The following is a 25,819-nucleotide window of genomic DNA, read 5'->3' on the forward strand; positions in this document are numbered from 1 at the left end:
ACTGAACCTAGTGCAGAACTCTGAATGTAGACAACAAATTTTGCTTTTAAAAGAACTTTACCAGCTCATGGCCCTGTTGTCTGATAAAGATGTACAGTGGTACCTCGGGTTAAGTACTTAATTCGTTCCAGGGGTCCGTACTTAATCTGAAACTGTTCTTAACCTAAAGCACCACTTTAGCTAATGGGGCCTCCTGCTGCCGCTGCGCTGCCGGAGCACAATTTCTGTTCTCATCCTGAAGCAAAGTTCTTAACCTGAAGCACTATTTCTGGATTAGCGGAGTCTGTAACCTGAAGCGAATGTAACTCGAGGTACCACTGTACACTCGAATGGATTAGAATCTCAGCAGTAAGTGCTCTACTGACATCCAACATTAAATTCTCCTATTCAGTAGATTTTTATTTCTATTCCTTCTCAGACTAATGCCCCAATTTTACATATTCTTTTTAAATCGTTCTCTAACATGCTTGATCTAAGGTTTCATTTCCTAGTTCTAAATTAGGTTCCTTCCATTTACTGTTTTGTCTTTTGCAACCACACTTTAAACACTTTTAGCAGAATTTGATAAGTATATGCAACTGGCAAATGCCTTCCAGATTTTTTCTCTTGTGGCACAGCCTTCTACATAACACACTCGCTTCTATGTGCAGGAAATGTCTGTTTGACTGCTACATTTATGAAGGGAGCCACCTAGCTATAGGCTGTGCAAGCCGGATACAAGTTTTACCATCTCCAGTCCTCTTTATGAGTTCTGCCTTAGCAAATAAAAGCAATATGCACTGCTTCCTGAACCATCCCTCTGTGATAATAGGGCAGCTCCCCTAATCACTGCTAGAAGCTTAAATCAATTCTGAAGAGACCTCTACATTTCCCCAACTTACAGGAAATACCAAGGTATGTAATTCAGAGGCAGTATTTAAAATGTTGACAAGTATGTACAAGTATGTATCCAGCAGGATATCCCTCAGCAAATGTTTTTTTCCAAAATAAATACTACATGCACTTGAGGTTCAAAAGATGGTTCATTACTTCCTCTTTTAATTATTATTATTTTGTACATGAACAGTTTTAGCAAATGTTATTTTGAAAAGTCTGAAACACCACAGCACATATAGACAATTCTAAATCAGGAACTTGTAAAGATATTCTTTACTTTGCTGCTTCTGTAGAATCACCTAAATATGTCCAGAAGCTTAGCTTCGTTTTTTAAGTGGTGCTTTTAAATACAATACATGAACAGGAACATATAAAAATAAAAGTTTAAACGACACAAAGTTATTTAAAAGTGGCTTGTAAATGTATATAAAATATCATTTGTCTTAAACATCCAATATGATGTAAAATTAACTATTTATTTTTGGCTAAATTAAGCTATTTTCCCAATTTTGTCTTCTTTTTCTCTGGTTCATTCTTGCTGCTTAGTAGCTTGGCCTGGCTTGGAATACTAATGCCTTGTACCTGACAGAAAAGGAAAAGGTTAACAATGTTTACTTTGTGTGAAAAGCACAAGCCATTCCCTGCTAGCGTAGGACTTTTAGCTGTGCAATGGAACAACTTTGTCCTGCACACCTGCAAAATGTGTTCTGGGGTTTTCCCAAGCCTCCGGAGCAGATTTAGGGGGCATCAAAGTGGAGAAGTTACATGGCACAGTGAAAAGTAGTCATGCTTGCAGAACTGTTTAGCTGAAAGCCAGCCGAATGCTATCAGTTTTTAAAATGAAATAGTCTTGTCACCCGGCTTCACAACATGTATATTCTAAAACCCTAAACAGGGGTGTACGAGAGTTGCTGTAGGATAATTCACAATTCAGTGAAGAAAAACTAGACAACGGTTCCCCATTTCTCCCCACCACACGCACACTCGAGAGCAGAGTGGTCCAATATGTGGCCCTTAAGGGCTTTTTTGTTGGCCCTCGCCTTCCCCACTCCACCCCAGCCCTCCTGCTGTCTTCCCAAAGCTGGGGGAGACACTGGGCTTTGGGAAGGAGTCATCAGGATCCTAGAATCCTCCATCCTCCTTCCCAGAGCCTGCCCCCCCTCCCCGCCCGATAAGGTAGTGCGCATCCCACGGGTTCAATGTCGAAGTACTCTTGGTATGAAAAGTTGGACCACCTTGTTCTAGTGACCAACAAACAGAACCCACGATACAGATAGGAACCGGCTTGATTCTTAATGGGAGTCACAAGAGACTGGCAGTAAGTTTTCACCCCCAGTACACTTTTTCCTATGGGAAAAAGTAATGAACAACACTATATCCACTTAACTGTCAGGGGTCCTTTACTTATTTTACCTATTTCAACTTATACTAGAGAAAGCAAAGTGCTGTTGCACAGAGATAAAATTGTGTGACCTCATCTGACCCTTATCAACAGGTCTTTTTATATAGGAGTGCAATGTGGTTTTTTCTATGCAGATACATCCTATACCTCCAAGCGGCCATTCGAATATACAAATCCTTGCTACTTATGTATGAGCCAGCAATTTGATGGGCACTTTGCTGGTGAGTGAAGCTGCAGCAGCTGGATTTAAATCGCACTGAACCACCACCCATGTTTTTCCCTTTTAATTCCAGTGGGAACTTAGTTCCTTCCCACCAGGTCAAAATAATAAAAGGCAGCTTGTGCCATACTTCCTCCATGCCAACTCATTTAAGAAAAGTAATAGGTAACGTATTCCTAGGTGTTTTGATCCAAGAAGGAACCTCCAAATCTGTCTCAAAGTTTGCTTTCAGATCAACTTCAAACCAATATGCAATGCTTTGACTTCTCCATGTCACCACACTGCTTTCAGCTACTACGCCAGTAACCTACCTTCGGCTCCACCAGGGCCATACGGATTTTCTGGTGCTGAATATTGGAAGCATCTAACATGATGTTCACTATAACCTTGTCGAATGTATAGAAAGGTGTGCCTTCCACAGTGAGAGAGGGAATCTAAGAACAGAACATATCCCCCCCCCCCAGTTCAATACAGAATTGATACACTGAAGGATAATAAATAGTAATAACATTTAAAGTATTTCAAGCATAACATTTGAAGTATTTAAAGCTTTGGCTTTCAGGAAATATGCAAACTATACCAAGTCCCTAAGGAAAGCAACAGCTGCATATAAGTAATTTGCACTTGTAACAGAGCAATCTATCTACATTCCTTCAATCAGCTTAACAAAGCATGCATAAAATGAAACACACACAAATAGCACGCACACAGCCCTAAAACCAGTTTCCCTTGTAACATATCTAATGCTAAACTTACAAAAACACACATTAAACTTATTAAGTTTGAAATGCTTCTTAGTGGTGGGGAGTTGTTCCTACTGCGTTTCTAGATTTTGCTGTTTCTCAAAATCAGCTTCAACTTTGATGCCACATTCAGTCTAAAACTTTGAACATGCTTTGCATAAGTGGCAGCTGGGCTTTGTGTGATGTCCCAACTAAAAAGATCCCATACAAAAACTAAGACGCCTTACCTCCTCGTTGTACAGAAGGGCTGGTTTTGGCTTGTCTTTTTCTTCAAAGAAGACGGTGCCTTCCAAGCCATATTTGGGAATCAGAACGACAATTGCGTTTTTCCGTACAAACAGGATATACGCGTCTTCATTCACCACGCCTTTGTTTTTGAAAAACAACTATGGTAGGGAGAAATTGAAACCATTTTTGATGTTTAACTATAATAAAGATAATAATGCATTTTAGGTGCCAGGCAAAATATTTATATTTGTTTACTTAATTTGTATAAATATAATAAATAAATAAATAAATAAATAAATAAATGATATTTAATAATAATGATAATAAATTATTATCTTCACTGAAACCCTAGAAGAAAAGAAGGAGGTTTCTTCTACAGTGAAAGGCAGCACCCAGATGAAGTCATTAATTAATCCCACTCCCTTCCAAAGTGCTTAGACAAATACTTTGAATTTTATATTGAATAGATAAACCAGTGGTGTTTTTCTTCCTGGCATTGAATATGCTGAGATGTGTGTATGAGGGGGGGGGGGAGGCATATGGATGCAAATGTATGCACTTCCTAGCAGCTCTTCTTTCTCTAGCAAATGACTGACCACACTGTCCTTCCACTCACTTCTGAAACAACCAACACGACTGCAGAGTCCTACACAGAAAGGCGGGGACTCTGGGCAGTTTTGAATATGTATAAGAAATAGAAATGAACCGTCTTTTTACACAACACTCTTAAGTTTTCAGGGGGGGAAAGAAAGAATATTGCAGGCACTATGGAAAATATAATCTATTCAAATTTAAGACCATTTCAGTTCCTCAGATATCTATGGCAGAGTTAAATGCATGCTTAATTCTCTCCTCTGCCAAAATTAAGGGGACAAGTTATCTTGACTTGGGCTGGATCATTCTTCAAAAGCATGCTTCTCCAAAGTTCTAAAGATTCACAATGTAAATATAGCCATCAGACCAACAGCAGCTTCAAATTCCCAAGTTTCCTGTTTGTTCACAACACAATATTATTCATTATGATGCACTGCCTAAACTGTCGCAACGAGAGAGCTTCCAAACGACCCATCCCCCAATTGCTGGCACTTTGCTGAAACTAAGCAGGTATGATCAACGGGAAGAAGAGGACATAGTTCTTTGTGGGGTGGAGTTCATTTTAACTCATCTTTTGACTCAAGAATCCCCCAAGACTGCAAACAATATAAAGCCATTTAAAAATCACAACATCAAGGTGAAGCAGCCAGTGCTCCAGCGCTCTTTTGTTCCCAAATGCTTTGTGGAAGAAAAAGACAAACATTCACCTGAGTGTGGAAGGCAACCGAAGCCCTCTGAGCATACTGAGCCATTTTATGCCTGTAATTTAGATTCTTGCACAAATCTGCCAATTTATGTTTATCTGTGAGGTCAGGATAAGTGCTGTCCGCCCCTATGGCCACAGCCAGCAGCCGATGTACTATAATATCAGCATACCTGCAATGAAAGAAGAAAACATTCGTCACTGACCACAAGCAAGAGCCAACCGCCGTTTGTTTCAGGTGCACAGAAACCCTTGTTAAACATTCAGGTTTTGCAGCTCGCATCTTATGCAGTAGTTCACTTGTAAACTATAAGCAATGAAGGAAAAGCAAAGGTGTGCAAATAAAAACCTTGCAGAGTATCAGTTGCTCCTCACAGGAGTGTCTCTCTTCAGGGCTTAAGCTTGCCTGGAAAAGAAACCCTGTTCAGGGCTGGTGGAGAGGACTTTTTCCTTTCTCGCTATCCTGAAATCTTCCTCTGTTATGCAATATGCTCAGGTTTGGGGCCTGCTGCCAATCCCAAACCTGAGTACTATATTGCTTTATTGGGGGGGGGGGAGATACAGTGGTACCTCGGGTTACATACGCTTCAGGTTACATACGCTTCAGGTTACACACTCCGCTAACCCAGAAATAGTGCGTCAGGTTAAGAACTTTGCTTCAGGATAAGAACAGAAATTGTGCTCCGGCGGCGCGGCGGCAGCAGGAGGCCCCCATTAGCTAAAGTGGTGCTTCAGGTTAAGAACAGTTTCAGATTAAGAACGGACCTCCAGAACGAATTAAGTACTTAACCCAAGGTACCACTGTACTGAAGTGTGAAAAGAGGAGGGAGTATTTTCCCTTTTCCTATTCATGATTTCCCCCTGGAAATAGATCGTGAAACATGTCCACTCAACTCAAATCTTACTTCCAGATTCATTTCTCCCAAAAAACTCTCCATTTAGTGCAAGGAGGAGCATTTTCTTAACCTCAGCGCAAAAATCTGATAGTGCACGTTTAAAGTACATGGCACATTTGATTTCTGTATTTTGTGGAAGGTTAAAATCCAAAGGTAGAAATACCAAAGCAGTTTCAGATTCGAAGAACTTGCTTACATCTATTTCTCCGATAAAACATGCCGTGTCGTTTCAGTATATGAAGCGGGACGTCAAAGGTTTCTGGCCTGTTCTCCTAAAAGACTGCTGAGGAAAGTCTAGCCTTTTTATAAACTACATTCTGGGGTTGTCCTTTGTGTATTCACACAGGTCCCCCTTGAAAGCAGTCACAGCTATGGGGTGGGGCTGCTTCTGCTTGATCTAGTCCTACGGGGCTGGAGGCTGAATGTGAATTAGACAGTCACATGCGTCTTTTCCTGAAGTCTGATGGGGTAGGCGTTTGTATGCGTGTATAAATGACACAGGCAGTACGGAACCAATGAAGCTCTTTTCATCCTAATACATCTTGTGATATTTCTGCCTGTATTGCAGATGCTTCATGCAACAGTTGTCAAGACATCTGGACGGCGTTTCCCTATGCTTTCATCCTACTGCTATCAGTACTGTAGAAATGCGTACTCAATATAAATTTAAAGGGTATGGGAATTGAGTAGGACAACCCCCTTTCTTTCCTCTCCATTCTTCCTTCCTTCTGCTCCCCCTCAGCTGAGATACTCAGCATTCAATAAGCCCTGGAGGCTCAAAGGCTCTTAAGGCCTTTGCATCAATCAAGATTCCCTCGCCAAAATTTATTCTATCCTTTTTCAACAAAAATAAAAAAGCATAAACGGTTCAAAATTCTGCAAGACAGTCCCAAGGTATGCAAAGCAAACACAGAAAGCAAGAAGACAGTAGGAAAGTTTGCCATATTTGCACAATTTGTAATAAAACTTTAGTATTTGAATTAACGAAAGCAACACTGAAAGTAATTTATCCTAGGGTGATTTGGTAGAATGTGGCAACTGTCGAACTATATTTTTAACAGACTGCAACACACACATTTTTTCCCCTTTCAAAATTTCATGGAGAGTACCTTCTGATGGGTGAAGTAAAATGTGTATATATAGGAGAGGCTAAGCCGTAGTGATGAAAATCGGTGTCCATTCCAGAGCAAAAGTAAACTGCTTGCATCATGCAGCGAGTAGCCAAGATACGTAACAGAGTGTTCAGGTAAGGAAAAGAAGGTGATTCCGCACTGTCAAGAGAATCAGCCAGGGCTTTTGCTGAGTCAGTTTTGATGTCCAAACCCTATAGAAAAAAGAAGTGGGGGGGGAGTCGCTTTCAATATTTCCCAACACTTTGCCATGGTTTAAATATGCATTATTGAACACATTTGCTGATGCAGGCCAAGGAACTGACATATGACAGCCTGAGCTCCTCAGGGAAAGGACTACATGCAAGATGAAAAATAAACAGCAATAGCATCTGTTCAACTCACAAACTTAAGACTCAATATGGCTGCTCTCAACAGGGGTTCAAAGCCAAGGGAAATAACAGATGGCCAAGCCGTATCCTTTTGTTGTACACAAATCAAGTGCTCATGAACTTAATTTAGATGTCAAAAGGGCAAGGACTCTGAGGCCTACACAAGTATACAAAGCACTGTCTTATGCACACAGGGAGCAAACTCCTTTTACTATCTCCACATTCTAGAACAGACAGGGAATGGTTTTCCACTCTGTGGGCTAATCTTTATCAGGATCTGTCTCCCAAGCCAAATTCGACAGGTGTGCGGGGCTGCCCATCTATCAATCACCTGATGCCACAAATGATGTCAGAAGATTTGCTGCCAATGTGGAGAGGGGGCGGAAATCCTTCTTACTTGTTTTGCACATTACTTCAAAGGTTCCAGACAACTGTTTCTGAGTGCTTTGGAAGTTGCGCAAGTGGGCTTTGGTGAAGCCCCACCCTTTTGGCCAAGCCCTGCCCTTTATCTGAATGACTTCAGGTGTAGAGTGGGTTAGCGTGGCTTGCCCCCAAATTTGGTCTAACGGGCCAAATGGGTAACTCTGGTGGGTCAAGACTGAACTGACCCATGGGCTGGATATTTAGGAGTGGCCCTGGGATTGAAGTGCACAAACACTTTGTGGTTTGAAAAGCCAGAGTACAATGATCTTCAATAAGAGGGTCAGAACCCCTTACAGGGTTGCAAGACAGCAGCACCACCATGCAGTGAAACAATTAAGTGGGTTCCCAAATGCATGTGAAGTGGGTCTTGGGTCTGCAAAGTTGCCCTAGTACATGTGTGAATCAGCGTGGGCCACCTTTAAATAACTCAATTAAATTGCCGTATTTCAAAAAGTGAAAATCCGGACACAAAAGTTGTTGTTTTTTGCAAAGTCTCACAAAAAAGCCCGTATGTATGGTGAGACCTCCCATCTCTCCATGACCTCCTCAGATCTGCTCTGGAGGAGCGGGAGAATCCCAAGAACAGTTGGTAGGGAACAGAAGGGAAAGTAGAAATGTGTGTGCCAATGGAACAATTTCCTTAGCGCTATGCTGAATACAACTCCACGTGAGGTATTCTGATCCCACTTAAAATCTGAAAGATAAATACCGTATTTTTTGTTCTATAAGACGCACCAGAGCACAAGACGCACCTAGTTTTTGGAGAAGGATAACAAGAAAAAAAATATTCTGAATCTCAGAAGCCAGAACAGCAAGAGGGATGGCTGCGCAGTGAAAGCAGCAATCCCTCTTGCTGTTCTGGCTTCTAGGATAGCTGCGCAGCCTGCATTCGCTCCATAAGACGCACACACACATTTCCCCTTACTTTTTAGGAGGGAAAAAGTGAGTCTTATAAAGCAAAAAATACGGTATACTATCGGTTAAGAACTTGATCCTTGATCCATTCAATTCCAAGCACTGATAACTTGCCTTAGACTTTGCAGCCTTCACAAGGATGTCATAATTTGATGGCGGTGGAGCAGGATGCTTTCTTAGCAAGGCATGCTCTGAGAATTCATCATAGATCTTTTGTGCCACAGAGATGTTAGCAAGCAACATGAACTCTTCAACCATGGAGTTGGTTTCTCTGTCAACAGGAAATATTACACTTATAAGAAGAGATGCCGTCATGGAAAGCGATAGTTAAAATTTGATATGTTTGTTCTGGGGAAGCACAAAGAATTCACTCTTGCATATTTTATACATGATACACAAATGCCCTTTAGACACTGCTCCCTGTCCCTGTGACCTAATGTCAGTTTTGATGCACTCTGGAGTGTGTTTGTTCTAGTGGACAGGCTCAGCTACCAGCTCTGTTCAGCACATTGCTTGTGTAGCCAAAATTAGATGTGCACATTTAGAAGATGTAGACTATAGCTTATAAAATTTAGATTTATTGCTTGGTTATATTGTAAAGTGCCACACACACTAATGGTTCTCTGTAAGCAAACAAAAATAATAACATTATCATTAAGTCCATGTTCACAATTTTCCAACCATCCCAACTTTTCCACAGAACAACCTTTTATCTGAACGCTCTAAACAGAAGCGTACTATAACATATTCATAAGCAGTCCACATTCTGTTATTTATCTTGACGGTATGCAACATATACTGTCGACTGCTTTGATATTTTGAAGTGGTCTCTGGTGTGGAGAGCTGCACTGTGCACGTCATACTTCCATTACGGCGCACTTGTGAACAAATAATTGGGACTGCAGTGAAAACAGGAGATAAAACGTACTTGAGCTCCTTTGTCTGTAAATCAATAGGATCGTGGGTTTCACTATCCATGTGGAAACGAACTTCAGGTGAAGAGAGAGTTAAAGCCCTAGAAAGTAATAGATATGAGAATAGTAAAATATTTTACAGAGCCTATCATACACACAAGAATCTGAAGGTACTGGTAGAAAATGATGGCAATAATTACAATTTTCTACTGATATTTAATCCATCTTTGGAAATTGCTATATTCGTTGCAACATTCGTTGCAACCAGTGAAGGCGGTGACGGTCCTGTGTGAGTGTCTGGAGGCGGTTGGAGGATGGATGGCGGCAAACAGATTGAGATTGAATCCTGTCAAGACAGAAGTACTGTTTCTGGGGGACAGGAGGCGGGCAGGTGTTTAGGATTCCCTGGTCCTGAATGGGGTAACCGTGCCCCTGAAGGACCAGGTGCGCAGCCTGGGAGTCATTTTGGACTCACAGCTGTCCATGGAGGCACAGGTTAAATCCGTGTCCAGGGCAGCTGTGTACCAACTCCATCTGATACGTAGGCTGAGACCCTATCTGCCCGCGGACTGCCTCGCCAGTGTGGTGCATGCTCTGGTTATCTCCCGCTTGGACTACTGCAATGCACTCTACGTGGGGCTACCTTTGAAGGTGACCCGGAAACTACAACTAATCCAGAATGCAGCAGCCAGACTGGTGACTGGGAACGGCCGCCGAGACCATATAACACCGGTCTTGAAAGACCTACATTGGCTCCCAGTACGTTTCCGAGCACAATTCAAAGTGTTGGTGCTGACCTTTAAAGCCCTAAACAGCCTCGGTCCAGTATACCTGAAGGAGCGGCTCCACCTCCATCGTTCTACCCGGACACTGAGGTCCAGCGCCGAGGGCCTTCTGGCGGTTCCCTCACTGCGAGAGGCCAAGTTACAGGGAACCAGGCAGAGGGCCTTCTCGGTAGTGGCGCCCTCCCTGTGGAACGCCCTCCCACCAGATGTCAAAGAGAACAACAACTACCAGACTTTTAGAAGACATCTGAAGGCAGCCCTGTTTAGGGAAGTTTTTAATGTTTGATGTATCATAGTATTTTAATATTCTTTTGGAAGCCGCCCAGAGTGGCTGGGGAAACCCAGCCAGATGGGCGGGGTATAAATAATATAATAATAATAATAATAATAATAATAATAATAATAATAATAATAATAATTATTATTATTATTATTATTATTATTATTATTATTTTCCTTGTGGCAAGGAGTCCCAGAGCTCACTTTTCTTCATGCTAAATTCAGCCATTTGTTCTGGATGTTTTGTGTCTCAGCATCTCTGTATTAGTCAGTGGGAGGTCCCCTTCCTCTCCTCGCCCTCTGCAGATTTTGAAGGTGTGCAGGGGTCAGCTGGCAAGTGGAATGACAGCACTGGATACCACACAGGATTGTTGTTGTTGTTATCATTAATCTTTCACTTCACTTTCTAATTTCCTTCAACACCTTCTCTGTCCCTCTCCCCTCAGAGAAGGGAGGCATTCTTTCCCACCTCCGCTCACGCCAAACTTCTTTTGTTTATTGGTAATCTTTATTCAGCATGCAAGGAGTTCCTGGCGCTGGGATGGGTCCAACGAACAGGCTATGCCACAGCTCGGGGGTGCAGGAAGATGGGAACCCTGAGGCCCATCTGAAATTGGCTTTATAAATGCACCAAGCACTCATATTTGGGACTGCTGCAAGTTGCAGGGTGTCATGGTGGTCATGGTTAACCAGTCTTTCAAATAAACCTGATCTTGTTATTAAGAAACACATGTTATTAAGAAACACATGCTCTGTGCAATTTCAGAGCAGTATGAAAACTACTGTGCTATCTTATCTGCGGTTGTTTTCTTTAGGGCAGACAACGAAGATCTTCTCTAGCAAATGCTAAGTGGCTGTATTGGGTCATAGTGACTCCACATGAATGAAAAGCTGTGCAGAAGACCTGCAGTAAGAACTACTTACCCGTTATCTATCCGACGCTTCTTAAGAATTTTGGCTAGTTTATTTAGTCCACGCAGACTAGAAGTAATGTCATCATTCAGGCTGGAAGAATCTATTTTCATTTGTGCCTCAGCATATGTAAGGGAAGCCTTTGGACAGAAATATATTATAAAAGAGATGCAATCAACATAAGGGCAGTAGTAATGATTCCTAAGAGAACCCCATCTCAATGTGACATTATTCAAAAATCTATTTCTGATGAAAGTTTGAACTGGGCAACCTTCACTGCTTTTACAGCACTGACTCTGAATGCATAGACAACAGGCTCTGCTATTGATTTTGATCTATCTTGTCTGCTACTCTTGTCTTTTTGTGGCATGTATCAAGCTCATTTATATTTCCTTTACTGAATCGTAATTGTATTTTCATTGCCTTTTTGTTCACCACCTCTGGATGTAAAAGTAACATACACATTTCAATATACAAATAAGCGAATGAAGAATATTTTTCAGGGTGCCAAACAAAGCAAAATGTAGTTTAGATTGTAAGTAATATCCAATGTTAAGTCACACTCAAGTAGACCGACTGAAATCAGTCAACTTAAATCCATTTAAGTCTACTCTAAGTATGATTTAGCTTTGTCCAGATCTATTGCTGAAGAAACAACCAACGTGATTTGAGCCACTCACATTATCTGGACTGGACAGTATATATATCAGGTAAATAAACTTGGAACTCTCCCATTTTTACCGTCTTATGTGTAAACATATTCAATGCCCCAATATAAAGCAGGAGTTCAAAATGGCACAATTCAGCATTTGTTGTTAAACGTTCGAAATAAATGTGAACCTTACCTTGGAATTAATTACACTTTTTGTAAATCTAGTTTTCAAGATTTCAGCATTGTGATTCATTTCCCATATACAGGAAAATGCAAGCCTAGGAAAGGAGTAAGAAGTTGCTGATGAAACAGGAAAATTTACTTGCAGCTGTCTTTGATCCTAGGGTGTTCTTGCCTGAGAAGATGACACTTCTGCTCAGGGAACCCTGCTCCCTCCTCTGCAGTTTCCATGGAACATTCCACCCCCCACCCCCCGCTTCTTGCTGCAGCCCCCCCAACCCTGGCTCCCCATGACGTCCTGTTCAGGAGGATCCCACAACCCTTGTGAAATGGATCCTTGGAGAGTGCAGGACATCATAGTGAGAACAGAGATGTGGAAAGACCCGTTCTGTAAACAGAATTGTTTTCTGTTTACAGAAGAGAAGTTATTCTTAAATATCTAAAAACTGTATCCACCTGTCAACATTGGACCTCAACGAACACAAGTTTGAACTGAGCAGCTCTGGAACCATATCAATCCTCTGCAAAAACACACAAAAAGATGACTATGGTTATTTATGACCAAAAAGAATCATATATAGTGACATAGTGTACATCTATAGAACTGTACTCATGTTGTTAATTTGATCAAGGATATGTTGTTAATCAAATGCTAGCTTTCTCACATTACATTTCCTATTTTTCAACCAAGCCCTGGATATGGTTCCTTCAAAGCCCCTTTCAAAGTGCAGGGCAAGAGAGAACGAGAGGAGGTTATGAAGCTATTGGAAGATCCTCTCAAAAAAGCCCTCTCTTGCCCTGTGCTCTGAATGGCGCTTCTGAATGATGTCGAAGCCTTAAAAAATAGCCCTTTGAAATGAGCTTCTGTAGGCAAAAAGGGTCACCCAATGTCAGGTTAAAATCCAGTCAAAAGGAAAGTCTTATCGTGATGAAAGTACAATAGACAATGCTTTTCACGCAATTTTGACTCAACCAAGGTTGTGGTTTGGTCAGTTCTCTACCCTTGGGATCCCAGCAACTGCTGATTTTTGGTTAATTCTTTTACAGGGAAACTGTTATTCAATAGTATGATTGGTTAGCTTCAGAAATATAATGCATTTCATGTCTGGAAGAAACCAATAAAGGGAATTAAAATGCCACCTGAAGGGTAAATAAATACAAACAGGAAAATATACCTTTTCACACAGATACACAGTTGTGCCCCTTTTTGCAGATTCCTGGTCCAGGGCATTTCCCGGACGAATAAAATGGCTGACATCTGCTATGTGTACACCAACCTAGTAAATAAAGAGGTTATTCAGAATTTTCAAAAGTCAGCATTTTATGAAACTTCTCGCTACCTCAAGCCATCAGTCAAAAACATAAACAGCTCTGCTGCGTACTATATAACCCTTTACTTTTAACTTTCCATGTTTCTTGAAGTCATTAGAGAGATGTTTTGTTGCTAAACTTGTCAATAACAGTGCAGCGGCACATGCTTCAGAAGAAATCAAACAGTAAAAAAGGAAAAGGTAAAGGACCGCTGGATGATTAAGTCCAGTCAAAGGCGACTATGGGGTGTGGCGCTCATCTCACTTCAGGCCGAGGGAGGTGGTGTTTATTCACAGACAGCTTTCCAGGTCATGTGGCCAGCATGACTAAACCACTTTGGCACAATGGAACACCACGATGGAAGCCAGAGTGCATGGAAACACTGTTTACCTTCCTGCCACGGTGGTACCTATTTATCTACTTGCACTGGTGTGCTTTTGAACTGCTAGGTTGGCAGAAGCTGGGACAGAGAAACGGGAGCTCACCCTATCGTGGGGATTCGAATCGCCGACCTTCCGATCGGCAAGCCCAAGAGGCTCAGTGGTTTAGACCACAGTGCCACCCGTGCCCCTATAAATCAAACAGTATAAGCCTATGAATTATCTACTCAGAAGTAAGTTGACTTCAATTGTGCATAGAACTTCAGAGTTTAAGTGTGGAACTAGAAAACCAGGAACTGAAACACCCTGGGCACAAGCACAGTGAGTATACAGCAGCATCCCTACATTTATTCACACAAGCCTGCCTTCAAATACACTATGTGTGTAACTGGCTGTAGTACTGTAGCTGAAGAGTGTTCATAGTTCATAGAACAGAATGAAAGCATACCTGAATGTAATCCACAAACCTGAGCATAATAAATAGATTTATAATGGAAGAAACTGTCTGCGTAACTGCTTCTTACAGAGCAATAAGCCTTTTCCTCTGGTTTTGGGTTCTTTTATTCTCCTACCCTCAAAGGCAGAAAGCAAAATGTTCAAGACCTAAAGGATAACTTAGATATACAGGCAAAAATGCATGCCAGCCTTCACCTAACATTTGACTTACCTCTAGATTTCCATTTTCCAGCTTTCTACAGTGCAATGCATCGTCAATATCAGTACACCCAGGGGGATCCACGCTGCATACACACAAATGCCTCAAGTCCTCTCTCAACTTCATATCCTGAAATTTTGTTTTCCAACAAACATTTTATAAACTACTACAGACTGTTATAATAATTATGAAAAAAAAAGTTCACCGTACTGAAGAAACTGCTTAATTATAAAGCTTGATAATTAAGTAACCTTGGAATGATCCCTTTTGTGATGCAGCAAAAACAGCACGGAAGCTTGCAGCACAAAAGACTATGAACTTATTTTGGCATACATAAACCACAGCCAGTTTTTCAGAAGCATAAACTGGTCACATAAGGAAGAAGGTATACAGGATGTTACTAGAAAGAGAAGAGCACACGTAATTAAAAAAAACACCTGTTTAGGGAAGCTTTTAATGTTTGATGTATTAGAGTATTTTAATATATATATATTTTGGAAGCCGCCCAGAGTGGCTGGGGAAGCCCAGCCAGATGGGCGGGGTACAAATAACAAATTATTATTATTATTATTATTATTATTATTATTATTATTATTATTATTATTATTATTATTATCTGAAGATGAAAGGCCAATCAATACAAGAGAGAGCAGGAAATATGCCATCTTACTATGCAGAACACAAATAAATACAATTTCTAATAAAACTGATGCAATCCAATGCTACTTGGAAGATTAACAGTTTAAAGAAACTGTTTTAAAAGGGAGAATTGCCTCCTGAAATGACAACTGCTTTGCAATAAGTTTGTAGGAAAGCTGTAGACAGTTGATATCCATAGTTAAGGATACTCTGCACATACAGTTCATTTTAATTTCATAAAAGAAACAGTCTGAAATTGACTTTGATGAGGTTTCAATCACCTTGGAGAAACTTAGCGGCTATTTTCTGTCAGCTTGAGACAACTAAAGTGCAACGAGTAGAATCAATGTTTGAAGGGAGGCAGAGGTTTTAAAAAAACCCAAGAGTTTAAAATCCCTCATTATTATGGAAGTGAATCTGAATAATCACTTTTCTATTTCCATTATTAATCATTGCTGCCGCTGCAGCACAAATTGCATTGCAAACCTATGGTGATGTTAACCAATTAGCACTTCTGAACATTATCAGTGCTTACTGTACCTGGTCAGTAATGCTCCAGGGCATCTTGGGCAGGAAGCTAAGAACCGCTTGGGAGAAAGCTTGGTGGGGAACATCATGTTCAAGCAACAGGACTTCAGTCTCAGTCTCCTTATCTCCAGCTGTTCCTAAATTCTTTACAAAATGACCCTAAACCAATACAGGTCTTCATTAATATTATGAAACAATGCCGTTTTGAAAAAAATATTAATATTAAAGACAATTAAAAATAAATATTATTGTAGGTAGCAATCTGATGTGCAACGTACTTGGCATGTGAAATTCTCACTACATTCAGTAAGAATTCCCCTATTTTTTGCTCTATAAGTCTCACTTTTTCCCTCCTAAAAAGTAAGGGGAAGTGTGTGTGCGTCTTATGGAGTGAATGCAGGCTGCGCAGCTACCCCAGAAGCCAGAACAGCAAAAGGGATTGCTGCTTTCACTGCGCAGCGATCCCTCTTGCTGTTCTGGCTTCTGAGATTCAGAATATTTTTTTTTCTTGTTTTCCTCCTCCAAAAACTAGGTGCGTCTTGTGGTCTGGTGCGTCTTATAGAGCGAAAAATACGGTGTTCCCAAGTAGGCATACATCGGATCGAGCACTTATTTAAGTAGATCAGCTTGTGTGTTTCTGAATCAGGATATGAGCAAAAACAGGTTCTATCACAGACTTGGTGACCACAGTCACAAGGCTTAAATAATTTTGTAAATAGGATAAATTATGGTAAATGCCTTTCTGGCCACACACTGCCTACCAGTATATACAACAAAAGTAGTTCAAGTTAACCTCTTGTGTCTTCCTTTTGCAACAGTTTGGTTATCAGGTTGATTGGTTAAATCTTCAGAGGCAGTCAGTTTCCTTTCAGACTTACATTAGGATATCTCGAAGTCCTAGGCCAGCCATCAATAGCAACGATTATTCTTTGCCCTTCAAGCGTTGAAGCCTGTCTTGTTTCTATTCGGATTCGAGGGATTCTGCGATCAGCTGGTGTAAATAAATGTCGCCTTGCCTGTTAGGAAGGAGGGGGAATGGCTTTTATTGAAATTAGGGAATTCAGGTAGTGAAGAAAGTATTCCGCAACCGTTGCTCTTACCTCTTTTATTTGGGACTTAGAGAGCATGCCACAAAAAGGCCTCCAGTTTCTTTTTATGATGCCCACAACTCTGCCGGTCGGGCGCAGCATACTCTTGTTCCCAGAGGTCTTCAGCTAGGTTTAAAAACATATATAATAAATATAAACTGCAATTATATAAACAACCAGGTTCCCCAACCTAGCATGCTGTAGTGGTAAGAATGTTCCAGGTCACACCCCATATTATGACATCATTTGAACTACTCTTTGACATAAACTTCCCTTAAAGCATTCTGAATAGAATACTGTAACGATTCATTCACAAGCCAGGCTGGCTTGTGTAATTCTATACAACCACAGGATTTTGTTTTGCTTACTTATTAAGCATTCTGATAACTTGCGTTTCAATCAGGAAAACAAATTACAATAAAATAAAAAGGCAAGTTTCTAGCATTTATAGCCACACAGATCCCTTGAAAGTGTGTGGATGGAAATTTAAAACGTCAAAAGAAGTTTAAGATTCCGCATGAGCTTTTGGAGCTCCTTCTGCCTTTCCAAGACTAGGAGCAGAAGAAGAAAATAACATTCTGGACTATTCTAGACCAAAATCTATACCATGAAAAACTATATTCTGCAACTAAAAAAGCATGGAAATAAATAAAATATCCAAAAGTACTCTCGTTTTTTCTCATTAACTCAGCACCTGCCAGTCCTAGGGAGTTGTATGAATTACCCTGTGTGGAAGAGAAGGGTAAACTCAGGGAAGGGCAACTCTTAAAGACTTTTTTTCAGAGCAGGGTCATTCTCCCATTCAATCTGTATGTTCAGTTTCCAGACATGCTCTTCTATGGATCACTTTTATTTCTTGCTCTGAGTTTGAATCAAGGAAGGAAATAGCTTCTGGTCAAGGAATAGAGAGTTGTGTGTGTGTGTGCAAGCATACACCTTACTTTGTTTTTGTATGTTGGCATGTCATTTTTGGACACTCCATGGAGATGTGGCTATGGGGGGGCACCATGAAGGGGGGGCACTTCAAAAGTTATCACTACCCCACTGTGTATGCAGAGGCCCTACCCCTTGGCCCCTTGGCCTCAGAAAAATCTTCTGAAGCTCCAGCTAAATTTGAAGATTCCATCAAGCATTGCCCATGTTTTCAAGACCAATCTTCTAGGGTTGCTATATTTCCAAATGTCGGCAGGGGGAAAGGTGAACAACTTTGGCTGATTTTCACTTTTGGGAATATCGCAACCCTACATTTGCCAATTCAGAGAAAATCCGCCTGGACGACATTTTGACAGTTTGATTCCCGGACGTATGGCAGCCCTAATTTTTCTAGCTGGAATGCTGCTTTTGAAAATTTAAGATGGAATTCTGAGAATGCTAACTTTTGCACCTTTTTTTTCCAATGCATGCATGGAGTCACAGGACACATGCATCCAAATAACTGACTGCCAAATGAATTAAGATGTACACACTGATGAAAACAGTCAGATTTCATTGCGATAATAAGAGCCAAGTGCGGAAGAATAGAGAAACCTGGCATGTTCATGTCATACACTGTTTTCCTTCTGTTCTTCTTTTTCCACATCATCCTCTTCATCCTGACCCGCCTCATCAAGCAAGACCACAGAGGATGGTGCAACCCAGGCATCTTTAGATAACAGCTCCACAGCTACGATGTCTTCATGCACCGCACGATTTAAATTTCTAAGCCCTTGTATTATTACCTGTAAGCATCAAGCAAACAATCAGTTTTAAGGATAATAGTATCCTTATAAAATCATATATTATCCCATAAAAATAGTAGAGGGATTCCCAGCTGTAAACTTGGTTATCCATGTGCCTTGGGAGTCTCCCAAGAGAGGGGCTGGATAGGTTCCAGAAAAGGCCTGGAGAGGTAAATGTGCATTGACCCATTGCTAATTGCAGACTGGCCACTACAGTCAGAGTTACATCTCCTAGCTTTATTCAGTGGCCCAGTGCAAATGTAAAAATTAACCAGAATTAAGTGAACAAAGCTCAATTAGGATTAAGATCCCAAATGTACAGTGAAGCCATGGTTGAGCTTCAACCATGGTTAAGCTTCAATAGAAAAATGTCGGTACGACCCGCTGATTGGCTTGCAAACCAGAAGTGGGAAATCTGTTTTTACAACATTCTTCGCTATGCAGACGCAACACTTAACTATAAAACTTAAACAGTTTTGATGTAGCATTTCAGCATGAGCCTGAATGCGCTTATTCTGAAGCCCCACTTATTTTAGTGTGAATCAGTGTCTAGTAGACAGTTCTCGAATTGCAGCTGACAGGTAAATTCACAAGAGTTTAAAAATGATCCCTTACCTCATCCTATCAACCCACCTTCATTTCAATTATGCAAAAAATCGAAAGAGTATTCATATATAAAACAATTGCACCTTTTCCCAGTGAAGGATTTCACAGGCAATCGTGCATCAGACAAACCTCTCTCTCATCCCCATCACCGTGAACCCAAACTGTAGCTTCAAGGTAATTATCTCTGTTAGCTCTGAAGGTTCCTTGAAGGTAAAGACCAGACTTGATACCCTGCTGCAGTTTGCTGAGTGGAAGATGCTCAGAGAAAATGATCCTTCCATTTTCTATTTCGTTCTGTAAGAGCCAGATGCAGATACAAGAAACAGTTAGAGTCAGTAGGCTGGTTTGGACATAATCTAAACCATGGTTTAGTGTTACTCCATGTACCAAGAGTAGGTTACAAGAAGCATCTTCTTCAGGTTTTTAAACCATTGAACTTCTCCATAAAACAATAATAAAAAATGGTTTGATTTCACGGAGCTAAACATCCAGAGCTAAATATTCCCTGATGTCAGGCATAAAGGAGAATTTTATTTTAAAACTGAAAGTGGAAGTTTTCAATCTCTTCCTCTTACATGTGAAAGGACAGGAAGAGTACGTAAGCCAAAGGCTTGTCACAACTCGTGCACCTAACACTACATCTGAACCAGCTGGATCTTTCACCAGATCCCTGACCCTCAACTTGTTTCCATAGAGTGAAGATGTCCTTCTCAGCCCCCTCAAATACCAAATATGAGTGATTCACCTAAGCTGATGATTTTTAGGGCTAGATCTTCATGGGCAAGACTGGTGGTGATATTTATGATGCAACTATAGTTTTGTTGTTGCCATGAGTTTGGAAGTGGTTCTTTGCCAATCTATCCGAATTTGCAATCTTTCGAATCCTCTCTTCTGCTTCTTGCCACATCACAGGAACACCAAAGAAAAATGGAGACCACTGCTGAACAGTGCAAAGAATGATGGAGTCCCACATTCTATTCAACATTTCTCGAATAAACTTGAGAAGAAAACATTTCCACAAGACTCAATGATATATTTTCTACAATACTAAAGTTATACTAGAAATCTTTCTTGTTCCAGAGACATCTACTCAGAAGGGTGAAACATACCGCTTCATCATTTATGCAAGCAAGTCGATCCACAAGTTCAGGATTGGCTATCAAGCTCTTTATGTATTCTTCACCTACCAATAAAATAAAAATACATTTATGCAACAAAAATCATAGGACAAGCAATACTAATTTACAAAGCTATTAAATATTAAACTGGTGCAAAATATTGTTTTCTACAGCAGCAAATCTTCGGTTTGGATGGTGAGACTAACATGTGGGCTCCACAAATTATGTCTGGGCTTGATAGCAAGAATTATTTCTACTAACTGAATGGAATATGGTATACATGCTCCTAGGCATGCAAATAATCTTTCCACTAAGTACAATCTGTTCTGCCCCAACCACAACTGTTTTACCAAAAATCCTGCACATCCCTTCTTTTTGGAAATTAAATACTGCCCCACTACTGTATCAAACATTCCATTAATAACAAGGAACACTTTCCCCCATAATTTTTATCCAGCAACAACTCCACCGGGTCTCCCCAGCTCCCTTCAACAAGTGCTGGGAGGACACACTGAGCAAGGTGGTTGCAGACGTCTCATTCTGCCTTTCTGAGATGAGACGTGCAGATGACAGGGCAATATAGGAGTGCATTTTGCAGAGGAAATCACTTGCTGAGAAACTCACAGAAGCAGAACTACCTATGGGCAGGCTGAAAAAAATCTGCCAGGTTATGAATAATGAAGTACTCCCAAGCCCACTGATCTCGTGTGCTGGAGCACAGTCCAGGAGAAATCTGTTTTCTGACATCTTTCCTCCAGAATAAGTCCATTCTAGGTTTTCTACCAGCACATTTTACCACAAGGCTCCTTTTCTTATAGCAGAACTATATGGCTTTTCATCAATGCCTGGACTTACATGTATAAGCAGTAATTCCCTCTTCCACAGCTTTCTCTTTATTTTTTCTGTCATTGGTGAGCAAGATAACTCTTATCCTATCTTCGTCCTGCAATCCCTTCAGATGCTCATTATACCATTTCACTGCTATTCTGATGGCTCTGTCATTACGGTCGTTAGCATTTTCTCCTTGTTCCTGTTCTATGTATGTTTCTCTGGAGACCAAAAAGCAAACCAACAATCCAGTTATTCATTTAAAAATTATCCATTTACAGTATAAACCACACAAAACCCTCTGGTGCCCACAGGCCCTCGGTGCATTGTAGGGCTAACTATATATCTGAGCCTGCAATATATAGGAAGCCTTTGCGCAAGAGGTCCACACACACACACACATATATATATATATATATATATATATATATATATACACACACACACACACACACACACCTATCTCCAACCAAAATTCCAGTTGAAATGGAATCTGTAAAACAGTCCTCCAAACAAGGTGGTATGCAGATATATGCTAGTTATTATTATTATTAATTAAATGTATATATATGGCTAGGGGTGAGGTGGGTTAATAATGCAAAGGCAGCACACACACAATCCCATCATGCACTGTGCTGTTTTCAGTAACTTCATCCAAATTTAGCTATTTATTTTAAAGCATTTCTATACTATTTAGGAAACAATCATATACACATTAAGATGACATAAAGCAAGCAAGCATCCAGTTATACCAGGTCCAAACTCTATTTAGGAGCAGGGCTACTGCTGGCTCAGCCAGCTCAACACTGGCGGAAGGAAAACAAACCTTTAAAATAGGGTTTCAGTTACAGCACCCTTTTTGCCAGCTTCACTAACAATGGGTTGCCAGGCCACGTGGCTGATCCAGCCTAAGTCCCCGCCTGCACTCTCTGATCCCACACCCATTGCACCCTGTTTCAGGACTTATGTCACTTTAACATTCGCCAATCTTGGCTCAGCCAGGATGGAAGAGACTCCAGCTGAGCCAAGGATGAGAGAGTTAGTCAGCATAGCTCAGCCTCCCAGTTCTGCTGGAGATCCTCTGGATCCTAACAGTACTCATCTTGATAGAGCTTGCTATGAGAGTTATATTTTTAAATTTTCCAAGTACAAAAACAATCAATTTCATAAAAATACAACCTGAAACTAAACAGACTATTTGTATATATCGAATGTATCTGTTAGTAATGAATAAAGCAGTGAAGAATGGCATAGCTTACTACTTCTCGTGCTTACTTATGATGCTCGTTAGTGAAAGAATAGAAATGTTTTTCAGTATTTGCTAACACATCTCTTATTCGTTTGTATACTGGAGCGCTCCGCCTTCTTACTTCCTGCAAGACCGTCTGAGGAATGATCACATTTCTAATAACAGGATCTTCTAGTATATCAATCTGGAAAGAAAGCAAACCATGTGAGTAAATTCTCATAATATTTAGCAACCACCAACAGATATTTCATGATTGCAGCCATTTGGAAGAAGAACTTCTTTAAAACAAAAGGACACAAATGTAAACTCAAGGCACACTAAAGGGCCACTCAGCCCAGGTCTTGTCCTTTTGTACCAAGAGGCAAGAATGGGTTTGCATCCAAATAACTTCTGCTCAAGAGAAGACCTGTTAAAATCATCCAGGGCAGCAAAGGTAGCCTGTACTGTTTCACTGGCTGAAATGAATTGGGAAGCCGCTGCTCACCCTCCCTTTACCTGGGCTGCATGGCAGAACCCACAAAAGGATGGTGGGCCCGGCCAAGATGTCGCCAGAAGCAGTGTTAGAAACTCAGGTATATAAGCTAGGAGCCAAATCGCTCCTTAAACCAAGATTACAAAACAGAATGCGTACTTGCCATTTTTTGGCTCGAAAGTCCTGTTTTTTTCAATATGACTTTACAGTACAGTGGTGCCTCGCAAGGTCTAGCGATTCTCTTCGTCTAGCGGTTTTTCGTTTTGCGAAGCAAGCCCATTGACGGATTAGCGGATTAGTGCCTTTTAGTGGCTTATCTGCTGATCGGATCAGCTGATAAGCAGCTTAGCGGCTTAGAAAAAGGGGGGGGGAAAGGGGGAAAAAACCAGCAGGAACTCGCAAGACATTGTCGTCTTGCAAAGCAAGCCCATAGGAAATTCGTTTTGCGAAGCACCTCCAAAACGGAAAACTCTTTCGTCTGGCGAGTTTTCCATCTTGCGAGGCATTCGTCTTGCAGGGCACCACTGTACCTGAAATTTGTTCCAATCATGCAGATAAAATATGACAGCTAGAATTTTCTGGGATGCATCACTAGTGTGTGGAAACAGTCCAGATCAGAGGATCCCCAGGGAGGCATGCACCTCCACATGGTGGACACATCAGGAGCCATCCTGGCACCTTCACTCAGCTGCAAGGGGGCCGAGAGTCAGGATGCAGAATGAGGCTGGTGATTTTCGAATGCTGGCCAGGAGCCACCACCGCTTTCCTGTGGGGTGAGGCTGAGCACGGTGCTCACGGTGTCCCCTCCCCTTAAGCTTCCACCATGCGAGACAACTGCTTCATCCCGCCTCACATGTTCAGCCGGCTCTGCCAAGGGCAGCACATTCCACCCTTGATGAGATTTCCCCCCCCCCGCCAGCTGTTGGTGTACTACAACTCTCATCACCCCTGACCCCAGCCAGCAAGAGACGATGGTGTGACAGTGGCCCAAAGGGCCACAATAAATGTGATAATGTGTACCCCTGTAAATCCTTGAGTGTGCTTCTAATAGAGAAAATATGGTAGCCTGTTACTTTATGAAACTGATGGTTTTGAAAGTTGCCCCCCTCCCCCGCCATTGGGGAAGAAATACAGCTAAGATGTTAATCACAAAGATACAGCTCAAAGCTAGAACATAAGTTGCTACATGGTGCAAATGGCTACACCATTTGGTGAATTTCATTGTGCACAGGTTGCACATTGACAATAAAGGTATTATTAGTAGTAGTAGTAGTGGTAGCAGCACAGGTTCCCAACATGCATACTAAAACAATGTAACAGAAGACGGTGGGAATCAGAACTTATTCAGCAGAAATTGCCAGTGCTTATTTCACACGTGTATTATACATGAATTGAGGTAATGGTGTATATGATTAGGAGAAAATTGAAATGCTTTGTTTGAAATTTTATCAGACATCACCTTGCCAACAAAGGTCCGTATACAGTGGTGCCCTGCAAGACAAATGCCTCGCAAGACGGAAAACCCGCTAGACGAAAGGGTTTTCCGTTTTGGAGGTGCTTCGCAAAACGAATTTCCTATGGGCTTGCTTCGACAATGCCTTGCAAGTTCCTGCGGTTTTTTTCCCTTCCCCCCCCCTTTTTCTAAGCCGCTGATCCAATCAGCAGATAAGCCGCTAAAAGCGCTAATCCGTCAATGGGCTTGCTTCGCAAGACGAAAAAACCGCTAGATGAAGAGAATCACAGAACGGATTCTTTTTGTCTTGCGAGGCACCACTGTGGTTAAAGCTATGGTTTTCCCAGTAGTGATGTATGGAAGTGAGAGCTGGACCATAAAGAAGGCTGATCACCAAAGAATTGATGCTTTTGATTTATGGTGCTGGAGGAGACTCTTGGAAGTCCCATGGACTGCAAGAAGATCAAACCTATCCATTCTGAAGGAAATCAGCCCTGAGTGCTCACTGGAAGGACAGATCCTGAAGCTGAGGCTCCAATACTTTGGCCACTTCATGAGAAGAGAAGACTCCCTGGAAATGACCCTGATGTTGGGAAAGAAGGAGGGCACAAGGAGAAGGGGAAGCTACCAGCATTTGTTTGACCAAACTGTGGGAGGCAGTGGAAGACAGGAGGGCCTGGCGTGCTCTGGTCCATGGGGTCACGAAGAGTCGGACACGACTAAACAACAACAAAAAATCCTTGGCAAGGGCTGGATATGGCCTTGCGAAATGCCCTCCGGGCATGAACTGCTGTAATACTAGGCCTGCACAACTTGTGAGTTACCAAACCAAACACAGCTCAGTGTGATAGTTAGCCTGCTAGGAATGACCGCTAGGAATGCAGTATACCTTCTATTTCTGCTTTCTGCTTGGGACTGCAAAACACGGGGCGGATCTGTCAAGACCCCAGGGGGTCAAGAAGGGTCGGACACGACTAAACAACAACAACAAGAAGCCTGGACCACCGGGCAGGAAGGATCCGACCGTAACCCATTGCTTTGCAATAAACAGCGGTGCCCTCCTAACTCCTCCTGTTTCTGAGTTTTATTGGCTTAACTCAGGAGACAAGCTGCTATTTTCTGGCTCACGACACTGGGAGTTGCAGTCCGGCAACCGCTGGGGACCCGCGCCTGAGAAGCCCATTACCTGGTGCAGCAGCACGTTGGTGTCGAGCAGCAGGTAGTGCGGCTCCGGGCAGAGGCTGCTGGCGGCCCCGCAGGGCTGAGCTTCCAGGGGCCGCTGCTCGCCGCCGGCCTCCTCCGCCGCTCCTCCTCCTCCTCCTCCGCCGCAGAGCGCGCAGGCGGCCGCCCCGCACGAGATGTCGTCGCGCAGGTAGTGCTCGCGCACCACCTTCAGGACGGCGCCGCCCCGCGTGCGCTTGAGGAACGTGCGCGAGGTCAGCATCTCGTCCCGCCGAAGGAACCGTGAGGGAACCGCCGGCCACGGCGCTGCTCCCACAATGCACCGCGCAGCCCTCGCATCCGGCGACGCGAGAGCACGCTTCCGCCCAG

The 25,819-nt window shown here is 42.0% G+C and overlaps 1 protein-coding gene across 1 annotated transcript; it reads right to left on the reverse strand.

Moving 5' to 3' along the window:
• Positions 1-1,003: 1,003 nt before the first annotated feature.
• Positions 1,004-25,774, reverse strand: DIS3 (DIS3 homolog, exosome endoribonuclease and 3'-5' exoribonuclease). The gene is made up of 21 exons (XM_081198344.1): positions 25,455-25,774; positions 22,370-22,527; positions 21,122-21,315; positions 20,258-20,331; positions 19,278-19,442; positions 18,372-18,542; positions 16,837-16,950; positions 16,615-16,752; positions 15,749-15,895; positions 14,582-14,698; positions 13,399-13,500; positions 12,680-12,744; positions 12,237-12,321; positions 11,404-11,531; positions 9,430-9,516; positions 8,616-8,772; positions 6,772-6,986; positions 4,771-4,939; positions 3,469-3,627; positions 2,810-2,932; positions 1,004-1,458 (listed from the first exon to the last, which is right to left on the reverse strand). The coding sequence occupies exons 1-21, from the start codon at positions 25,710-25,712 to the stop codon at positions 1,372-1,374; spliced, it is 2,913 nt and encodes a 970-aa protein (XP_081054470.1). The 5' UTR covers positions 25,713-25,774; the 3' UTR covers positions 1,004-1,371.
• Positions 25,775-25,819: the final 45 nt, after the last annotated feature.

This window comes from Podarcis bocagei (genome assembly GCF_964188305.1).
Source record: "Podarcis bocagei genome assembly, chromosome: 6".
In the NCBI taxonomy this organism is placed as follows: domain Eukaryota; kingdom Metazoa; phylum Chordata; class Lepidosauria; order Squamata; family Lacertidae; genus Podarcis; species Podarcis bocagei.